The following is an 11118-nucleotide window of genomic DNA, read 5'->3' as shown; positions in this document are numbered from 1 at the left end:
AATGTAAGCATTCTTGAAGCCACTGTCACTTAGGGTAAAAAAAAAAAAAAAGAAAATTCTAAAAAAAAAAAAAAAAATAAAAACCTACCCAGCACAAGAAAAAAACATGAGCAGCATTTTAGATATTAAAAACCCCTCACGTTTGTCCCAGATAACAAAATTAGAAAACTGTCAGTTAACTAACGTATCACATGTTATATATTTATTTTTAAATCTCTTTCAATAAATATGATTCTATGTAATAATTTGGTGAGTTAATGAAAAACACTAAAAATAGCTCAAAATTATTAGAAAACTGACTTCCTAATTGACTTAAAATGGGCACATGGAATTCTAAACAGACATGAAATGCACAGTCACTCCACAAATAAGGGGAATGAGCAAGATCAGCTGCTGACACGTTGCAAAGCTAATAGGCCACGTGCTGAAAACAAACAATTTCAAGATGCCTCAGTACAGAGCCCAGGAAACCGAACAGCAGGAGCAACTGAGAACTGACAGCTATCTTGTTCTATTTACAGGCTTGAAAGCTTGACTATTAAACATCAGAAAAGTCAAGCCTAAAATACATCAAATAATCCTATTTCATGTTGTCTCCTGGAAGCTGAATAGTCACAACCACCTTGAGAGCAGCTATATAAGATTTTCAGAAAGTGACACTTATGGGCATACAAACACAACATGTGATAAAAGTTGCTACAAAGATATGCATCAACTTCTACCATGTTCAGCTCCTTAATATAACCGTCCCTTGCCTACCAGAGCCATACAGGAAGATCCCAACATGCTTCTTCCCACATCCTTTCCAACAACTGCACCAATGAACTTCAATGACATGTTGTAAAATAAGCAGAGATTTATAAAGCGACGAATAAAAAAATACAAACGTCTAAAATATTTCCAGTTAGTTTTTCTACAACAAACAGACTGAAAATATGAAGTCTGCAAACAGCCCTCTGGAGTCTGGTCATCTGAGTTACCACACTAAACATATATATAAAATTATAATTTAACTATTTTATGTACCTTATAGAAGTATATCAAAAAGCAGCAATCTGTTCTTCCTTCCATACATCTGAACATCTGTTCTCCAAATAAGGGCACAACCCAAATAAAAACCATTAACAGAAATCCCAGCTAGCACAGAAAAAAAGCAAGCACAGAAAACTTTGTGGAGAGGAAAGGTCCAACAGAAGATTTCTGTTCAAAATTAAAAGTCTGCATATGAGAAGAAAAATCTAAGAGGAATCAATTCAGGACAAAGGTTTTGTGCAGTTCCACACTCCTGGATCTTAAAATACAGCATGAGGTGAAAAAGTGCTGATTTAATCACCTTGTTTCAATGAAGCCTTTCACTTCAACACACACACACTCCTCTACCAGCACTTTTCACTCTGCTATGGAAGAACTTTAAAGACAGCAGAGAAACACACATAGAAGTAGACCTCTTCTCTGAACTGACCATCACAGTATTTTAATTCATCTGTGGCATCAAAATTAGAACTGAAACCCACTTCCCATAAACAATACAATCAGAAGGTGAAAGAAAAATATTTTGTGTGCACGCAGCCTAACAACTTACTCAGATATTTACTAGCAATAATCCAGAGGTACAAAGGCTGCTCTCGAAGGAAGAACTCCTATAAATGTGACAGCATTGAAATTCTCGCAGAAGTCTTATCTTTGAAACACAGCAATTCAAAAAACACAATTATTTCCACAGTCTTCACCATAAAAAGACATTCCAAATAATACACGTGCATATGCTGAACAGACTATCATAATTTGTAACCACAGCCTTCAGATCTCATTTTAAAAAAATCATATAAAAAAATCAGAGATTTTGCAAGCAGTTGTAGAAAAAGGCTTTCACTTTTCATTGATGTACCAGAAGCCTTTGCTTCAAGTCCCAGACCCCCACCTCCAGCAAGACACACTTCAAAGCTTTACAGCACAGCTCTCCCTCCAGCTGCCACCTGCTCCATCACATTCAACATCTGTGTTTTACCCCAAACTCATATATTTTATTGGTAAAAGTTAGTAACTTGGAGCATAAGGACTGTGAAGCAAACTCAGTATTACAGGCAAATCAGTGTGATGTGTTGTATGCCCTACACTCCTACTTCAGTCTTACCCATTCCCTCAATGTTCCATCAACTAAAGTGCAAATAAATCCTTCAACATTCTCCCTAAAGATACACACAGACAAAAGACAGTGGATGGGGAAAAGCATGCAGTATGACTCAGGTCTCGTGTTCAATATACCAATTTTACAATTACTTCTGTGCAAAACCCATCTATAAAAAAATTAAAAGGTTCATAAGAATGTGCAATTAAATGTAATTTTTTCCAGAATAATAATAATAAAAGAAAGCTTTATAAAACAATTTGTACTTACATATGTTTATACCAGCAAAATAAAATATTCATTTTCAGTCCTTTCCTGCATTTTGGCATTCAATAACCCAAGGCATTTAACCTTGCAGAAACACTAAGAATTTCTCCTACTGCATTTTTAGCTATTGCTGTGCTCTGCTATAAATAATGTGAAAAACAAGACTGACTGTTTTTTTCTTAAAGAAAAAACACAAATGGGACTGTTTACAAATAAACCTATTAATCATCTTCCATTTTGCAGGACCTCCAGTAACTTTCAGTCACATCAAATTTTTTGTATGAAACTCTCCATTTCTAGAAGGTAACTGTTTACTATGCAAATTTTTTTTAAAGTAAGTTTAATTCACTTATAGTTTCTGAATTTTTAGCAATATGCATGTGCCAAGAAGCTTTTTTTTTTTCAAAAACTGAGCTCTTAGACATAACAGATTGAGAGACACAGAGGCAATTAGATAGCTTTATTCTTCAGAGAATACATCTTCAAGTGCAAAAGGGTGACAAAAAACCTTTTCATTCTAGATTCATAACAAAAGCCATCAGCCTCTCTGAAAGTGCCTCATTTCCTTTAGCAGCCTCAGGAACTGCAAAAAAAAATACCCTCTTCAAGAACTGTCTGTCTCCAACATTGGCAAGTTTTATCACGGCTTTCAACAGAACGCCAACTCAAGTTTAGGCAGATGAACAGCTTACACCCCTGAGCTTCCTCATACAAGTAACACTTCCACATTCAGCTTAAAGCACCAAAATCAGGCTTATGCACCAACTCTCCCTCAAAAGGCATCAGTCCCTCACTACTGACTTCTTCTATAACTAGTCACTTTTCACCTTGGCCAGCTACTTTAGCTGTCTGAAGTCTCACAGACTGTTACCTCCAGCCCCTCAAAGAAAGTAAGTCACAAACAGATGGTCAGAGCAACATTTTACAACAAGATATAGATCTAATAACTACAAAAAGGAAATAAAATGCCTTTAGGCACTGTAGTGCCAGTCTCTAAACATACACAAACAAAAAAAAGAAAAACCAACCATAAAACCAAAAATGCAAAGAAAAGGGAAGCAGACTCATTCCAAAACTTTGTTCAAAGCCCACGCAGTAAATTCTGAGCTCAGAACAGTAGGGCCTGGAGCCTTTGCTAGACAGGAAGAAGACACCCTTAGATAGAGTTAATATTTGAGAAGGTCACAGAGACTGATACATACAAGAAGCTGCACCTTAAAGCACTTCTGCCTTTGCTGTCTCTTGCCCAGGATGTAAAACCAGATCAGCTAAACGACTCAGGAAATGTTATATGAACGTCACAGCACATATAAGCATATCCAGTCAGATTTTGGAGGCCCACAGAAAACACTGACCTGCTGTTCTGAATGGGATACAAACCCAGTGAAGAGAATCTGCTTTCCTGACACATCCCCTTCTTTTCCTGAAACAGCAGTCAATTTTGCAGGATACTGAAAAACCAAACATAGCCTCTAAAAACACTTCCTTCCAACACCTTAAAGAAAACCTAAAACACACTTGACTGGCAACAAGTCAAGTGAAATAGAGTAAGGCATCTAATGCACTTGTAGCAGCGTTCTCCATGAGAACAACCCATCCTGCTACTCGGCAGAGATGTTCTAACACAGTCCCTGGGCATATAAATTTTTACATTACTTTGAAAGTAAAGCACAATTTTTGGCTCAACAGCCCCACCAGGCATCATTTATTAGATCTGTGTAAGAAGACTTCCTGTCTTTGCAGCTTCCACCTGATCTGCTGAACGGCAACAGAAACAGGACCCAGTGTAAAAAAGGCTGTGACTCAAACAAAGCCTGAAGAACCTCACTGTTGAGGCAGTTAAGCTTTGCTCAGTATCTCAGCCACCAACTTCCTTCCACGCTCAGCAAAGACAAGTCACACCTGACCCTCTCACAGGAAGTCATCAGTTTACACTCCTGTGTTCAAGGCAATACCTTTAGATCTGATCAAAGCAGGTTTGAAGCTGTCATAGCTAATACAGTTAACTTGTGTGCAGAGTATCATATATGATGCAGTAATTACCAGGTTCTGTGCCTCTGACCTCATAGGAACATTTTGAAGATCAAGTTTTGATTTGAGGGTTTCAGTTTCTGGTTTCTAAATTAAATCCTACAGCAGACAAGGTAACAGAAAAACATATCAGGAATTTGTTCCTAACTTCAAAAGCAGAATCTGAAAATAACATATTAAAAAAAAATACTCAAATAAGCAACACCCTCACAAAAAATCTAATGTAGCATGACCTAAGTGAAGACTAAGATAGTTCAAGAACTGGCTTAACTGCTGTGCTCAAAGGGTTGTGAGCAGCATTACAAAGCCCAGGTGGAAAACAGTCCCTACTGGATTAATCCAGACCTTGATATCTTGTGCCAGTACTGTTCAGCATCTTCATTAATTGTGTCATGGGACAGAGCACACCCTCAGCAAGTTGCAGGTGACACAAAACTGGAAGGAAGGTTTGACACACCACAGGGTTGTGCTGCCTGTGAGAGGGACCTTGAGACACTGTAGAAATGAGCCAACCTGGGGGACTCATGAAGTCGACAGAGGGATGGGCAAAGCCCTGCACCTGAGAGGAATAACCTCATGAACCAGCACAGGCTGACAACCTTCTTCATGAGGTGTTTATACACACTGAGGAGATCCCCCTTGAGCCTCTTCTCCAGCCTTCTCAGTCCCAGCTGTCCCTCCTCACAGCAAAGATCATACAACAGACTCATAGAATAGTTTCTGTAGGAATAGACCATTGAAGGCCATCCAGTCCAACCCCCCTGCAATGAGCAGGGACATCTTCAATTAGATGCAGTTATTCAAAGCCCCATCCAACCTGACCTTGAATATTTCTAAGGATGGGACATCTACCACCCCTCTGGGCAACCTGTTCCAGTCTCTCACCACCATCATCATAAAAAAATCTTCCTTATATCTAGACTGAATCTAATTGTCCAGAGAGACTGTGTTGCCTCCACCCTTGGAGACAGTCTGACAGTCCTGGGCAACCTGCTCTAATTGACCCTACTTGGAGCAGTGTCAGACTAGGCCCCTTCCAGCCTCAACTACTGTACAATTCTAACAATCAGTGGATGCACAAGTCATGTGAAAACATTTTCTTAACGACATTCCTCTACAGAAAACAAAGTTGAAGACATTAGCCAAAAGTAAGGCTGCATGTTGCATGCAACAGTATTTGACAAAGTTTCTGAATTACAACTCCTTAGTTACTCAGTTTTGTAGACATAAAATATAACACACTCATTTTTCTTCTCCACAATAAATAAAATGACAACCTGCATCTTCTCTGCAGTTATTGAACAAGGTATCACCAATATTATTCCTTGAAGTACTGGTCTTTCCTAATACTACTAATGTATCTGCAACACCATGGTGACAGTTTTATCTTTAATCTCCAGCACCTAATACATTTGACAAAAAAAGTAACATCTACAGTTAGGTTTTAACTTGCAACCTTCATACCAACTAACTAGAGAAAATGGCATAAGCTAAATGAAAAACACAGTATTGAAACCCAGTAACTAAACACAAATATTTTAAGAACTTAGAATGAAAAAACACTACATAGTTTGAACATACCTTTCTGCAATAATTTGATCTCTCCGTTTTCTTTCTTGATTTCATTCATTATTTTATGCTTCTTCTTCTCTTTTTGCTTCTTTTCCCTTTCTTTAACTTTGTCTTTGATTTGAGCTGAAATGCAAATATTTCACAATTAAGTAGGAACAGTAAATTAATTGTCACATACATGTTTCATATTACTCTTATGTAAGCTCTATTAAGAGGATAAAAGGAGGAGTTACAAGAAAATCCCAGTACTTATAATATGAAAAGCTAATATTTATCTGTTGTATAATCCAACATAAGCTTCTTTAACTCAGACAAGTTTTGTTTCTGTTATGTTAGAACTGTACACAACAACCCAGCAAGTTAACTGTAAACAAGTTAAAAATTTTTGCTTACTGCTATACCTTCTGCTCTTATTTTGCATCTGAAGTCAGCTCATTCCTTGAAATTCAAATTACATGCATTACATAAGAATTGAGGGGAAAAAAAGACTATCATTTGCATTTTCCTGGGTGCACATCTACACTGGAAACCTCGTAACTATCTACACATACTCTGAACTTAAAGGCTTTTGCAAGTATCTTGGAATGAGACTGTCATTTGTCAGCTAAAAATCTTTTACATTATGTTCACAGGCTACACTAATGCAGTGAGATGTAATTAATAAAAACACATGAAATGTGCTGTATTTGCACAGCCAGTGTAATTCTCTTGTGCTTCCCCTGCTTACCTACAATCAGCAACAGCTCACCTGAGTAGTCTCATTATTCATTTACTTTCTTGTCAAGTCACTCCATGTTTTTAAATCCCTGACACACAAAAGCAGAGCCTTTAGGCATGCTTTCTGCATGTAATATACCAGACCCATAGGAATTCATCATTTCGAAAGTAATCTTTTCAAGCCGAGTTTAGATTCACTTATGAGGCCAAGTATTTAGAGAAGTCAGATTTTACTAGGCTTATATGCACTGCAGCCAGCACTTCATGCCTCCTGTCTTGGCCTGAAGCCAGTACCTGCTCCAAGAGTACACTGAGCTTTTTAACCTCCGCAGGGGAAGAGGAAATCTGATTTCAAGCTTCTACATAATGTTATGCTTCAGAACGCTTTCTCAGTAATATAGCTGAGGCAATCCTGATGTTTTATTCATGGTACTTGCATTATAAACCCCAAGTGGAAGCAAAGAGAAATCCAATTACTCTTCCTTAAGCATCTATATAAAATAAAAGCAGCAGGTATCTTCACTACTAACATATCAGAAATATTCCTCAGTTCCAGAAGGCTGTATAGAGTGGCCCCCAACCAAACTACTCATGAAACATGTTAATAAAGGTGCAAGGAGTTGACAGTAATGCACATAAATGAATGCTTTAACAATGACTACACAGCATTCATACCTTTCCTTTTAGGAGTCTTCTAGTAAGGATACAGAAGTCAAACCCTTGCAGTTGTCAGGGTGAAAGGAAGAATGTATTTAAGGGAGAGTCTAAGAAAGTAAATAAAACCCATAAGAGAGGCAGTTGAGACATGCCTGTTGTCTATCCACAGATCAAGATAAGCATCGTGAAGAGAAGAGAAACTATGCTGGCACAAAAATAAGGAATCAGGTAGCTGTGCTTAAAGCTGTCTGAATATCTTTGTTCTAAGTGACTGAAACAGTCACGTCCAAGAAAAACCTTCTAACAGCTCAGTGAGAAGGGATGGATGACAAAGCAGATTTGTGTATAGCAGACCATGGAAACCAAACAAGTTTTCCTAAGCAACACAAACCTTTCTAGGAATAGGTTAAGCAGGCATAAACCTTCCTCTCCAGCTTGTCTCTACCCAAAAAGGAATCCCTAAGTTGTAAATCCCCTGCAACTCAAGAGAATGAAGTCAGAGATAAATTGTACAACAGGAGTTTAAGTAACACTCTGAAAGCAGCCACTCAGCAAGTAAGCAGTAACACCAGGCTTGACTTATAACCTGTGCTGAATGCTCGACTCATCCAGGATTACAATTATCATGGGAAGACCTAGATTTTATCTCCACATTTTGGTACGGTTAAGAGGCACACTTGACTTTTGCTATCATTTACAAACGAAAGAAAGACTGAAGAGCATATACAAATGCTGAGCCTTGCTGAGAGAGGACAAAAGACTGAAAGAATCCTTTACTGCCAGCTCATGAATAGCATCACAGGCCAATGAATCTTCCAGCTTTGTCAGAAGCAAAACATAAGGACTGAGAACAAGCCAAAACCTTATCAAGAGCCTCTAGTTTATTTTCACATCTAGAAAGCAATTAGCAGAGTCAATGGCAAAACCTTCCAGACAAAAGAAACAATGGAAGCATCCTGTGACCTCCTCTACCAACAGCCACAATCATATCACACCTCAAGCCATTGCAAATGCAATGTAAATGAAGCTGAGGAAGGTTTGAAGTAGAGTTTACTTAACTGTTTCCCTTCTAGAAATTACAATACTGTAACAAAACCAGTCAATAGTCTGAGGCAAGTAAAGAACAGTTGAGAATCCCAATTTAAATGTACAAATTTTAAGATTTCCTCTCTCAAAGCTCACAGAACACATTAGCGATAGTAGTTCTTAAAAAAACCCATAAATATTGAAATAAAGAAAAAATTTCATACACTAAAAAAATCTGTGTCAAAATCAATCATTTCATGGATTAACACTTGAGCTTAATTCTCAGGCCAAATGTCTTCAGTTTACAAGTATTAATATGTATTTTCTAATCTGCCTTGCAGAACTAAAACACAACTCTCAAAATTCTGCAGATTATTCTCCTCAGGGATAGATATTCCATTTCACAGCATCCTTGGAATGCAGGGATAAAAATCAACCAAATTATTTTATTATTTCATTATTAACACAAGATCTACTGCAGCTCTACAAGCTCTCTATGCCCACTCTACAAAGTCAATAAATTTAGAAGCATCCAACAGTCATTATAGTCAATAAACATGATGGTAACATGCCTATGGCACAGACACCTTACAAGGAAGGGCAAGTGCAATTCTCCAAGCACAGTCTCCAAAACTGCAGCCATCACACAATGCTGCCCAATAAAGCCAATGCAGTTCAATACAGGCCTAGAACTCCAAGACTTTCCAAAATGCCACAGACCAGTATCTCACTGAGTATCTTCACTAAGGCAAGGTAACAATTCCCTTCAGCCACACATAATTTCAGGCCAAATATCGCTTTTTCAACCAAGAAACATGAAAATTCTTCACAAAAATCCTGCTTTAAAATGAGTATTCCAACATTAAGCAATGACCTACATGTCAGGGAATAAACAACCAACAAGTGAGGTTGGCAAGGGAAAACAAGAAAAACTTGTTCCATTGAAGTTATGAAAACCTGGAATGCTCTTGTACAGCTTTTTTGACGTTTACCAGTAGGAGCTACAACTGGTCTCCATTTCATTCGCAGGGCAACAGGATCACAAAGTAGTAAAAAGTGAGAGATGTTTATGCTAAGCTTTCCATGTATACACAATATTCTGCAGTCAGCCTTCACCAATACTACTCCTAACAAATAAAAAATAAAAAAAGCTTCTTGAGCTGGTGAGGGAACAGGATGAAATATGTCCTCAGGGAAATCATGTATCCCAAATACACAGACTTCCTATGCCTTTACATACCTCTAAAGACACTAAAACTAAAAGCCAACAGCTTGAAGTAATCTGTACCCCAGGGCAAAAATGAAAGAAATCCGTATCTTCATGAATTTTTGCCCCTATCAAAACACTTTTACTTTGTATAATTTTGACAGAGAGTTACACTGCTCAGGAAATAGCTGGTAACAGACTAAACAGAGTTTGTAAATAGCCCTTACCAGGGCTAAAAAAAAAAAAAAAAAAAGAGAAATTCCAAGTACAGTAGGAATCAGCTATGCAAGTCCAGTAAGAGCTGGGCACAATCCTTAGTTTTCAAGCTCTACTGCCTGGCAGGAGGGAGAAGTCTTTATTACTATGGATTTATAATTCTTCTGGCAAATTGACCCTGGATGGACACCAGGTGCCCACCAAAGCCAGCTATGACCTCCCTCCTCAGCTGGACATAGGAGAGAAAATATAACAAAAGGCTCATGGGTCAAGTTAAGGGCAGAGGGATCATACATAATACCAGTTACCATCATGGGCAAAAGAGACTCAACTTGGGGGAAAAAATTAATTTATTAGCAATCAAAAGTAGAGTGGGGTAATGAGAAATAAAAATTAAATGTAAAAACCATCTTCCCCCCCACCCCTCTCTTCTTTCCAGGCTTAACTTCATTCCCAGTTTTCTCTAATTCTTCTCCCTCGTGACACAAGGGGACAGGGGATGGGGGTTGTGGTCAGTTCATCACACATTGCCTCTGTTGCTCCTTTCTTCTCCTCTCACTCTACCTCTGCTCCACTGTGGGGTCCCTCCAACAAGAGACAGTACTACACAAACTTCTCCAATGTGAGTCCTTCCCAAGGGCTACAGTTCTTCACAAACTGCCTCAGTGATTAAGAGATTTCCAGATGTCTCATTCAAGTTCACAATATGAGTGTCACCACAAAGCCCATGTTCTTTGTTTTTGATGTCACAGAAACAGTACACCCACTCATGAAAGAAATGCAGCAACAGTAGTATATTAAAATAAAAAGAGTGCTACATACAGATAGGAAGAGTTCTATTATAAAGAAGTGTTCTGCTTCATCTCCTAAAATGGCATCTGAAGAATGCTTTCGCTTTGCAATGACTCCACACAATTAACTGAATTAATTAAGAATTATATACATACTTTCTTCTCAAATCCAAAAGCTTTTATTTTTTCTGGATGTTGGGCTAAGTAAAAGAAATTGATATATGCTGTATTTATACGTTAAACAGCCATTTACAGCTAAAGGCTATAGTCAAAGTCCTCTGTTTCCTAACTCCAGAGATGCCTTTTCGTAATGACTGCAGTGATTTCCTGCAGTAGTAAATAAAGGAATCCAAATTCACAGAACACACCAATCTGACTTCAGATATTTAATTAGATCTTTGCCTCTATGGCAAGCTTTCTACAGACAGAAAGGTAAACCCAGTACATGCTCTGTAGTGGATGGATTACGTGCAACGTGGTCACTGTCAGATTGGAAAATTCACACC

The 11118-nt window shown here is 38.1% G+C and overlaps 1 protein-coding gene across 1 annotated transcript in view; it reads right to left on the bottom strand.

The window, feature by feature from the left end:
* Window positions 1–11118, bottom strand: part of RSBN1L (round spermatid basic protein 1 like) — a 52475-nt gene that overhangs the window by 34806 nt on the left and 6551 nt on the right. The window contains exon 2 of the mRNA XM_017811459.1: window positions 6008–6121. Within this exon, the coding sequence (XP_017666948.1) occupies window positions 6008–6121 (114 nt within the window). The remainder of the gene's footprint in view (window positions 1–6007; window positions 6122–11118) is intronic.

The sequence above is a fragment of the Lepidothrix coronata genome, unplaced genomic scaffold (assembly GCF_001604755.1).
Source record: "Lepidothrix coronata isolate B3197 unplaced genomic scaffold, Lepidothrix_coronata-1.0 Scaffold32, whole genome shotgun sequence".
NCBI classification, from domain to species: Eukaryota; Metazoa; Chordata; class Aves; order Passeriformes; family Pipridae; genus Lepidothrix; species Lepidothrix coronata.
The sequence above is the reverse complement of the archived record's forward strand: the minus strand, read 5'-3'. Positions and strand labels throughout refer to the sequence as shown.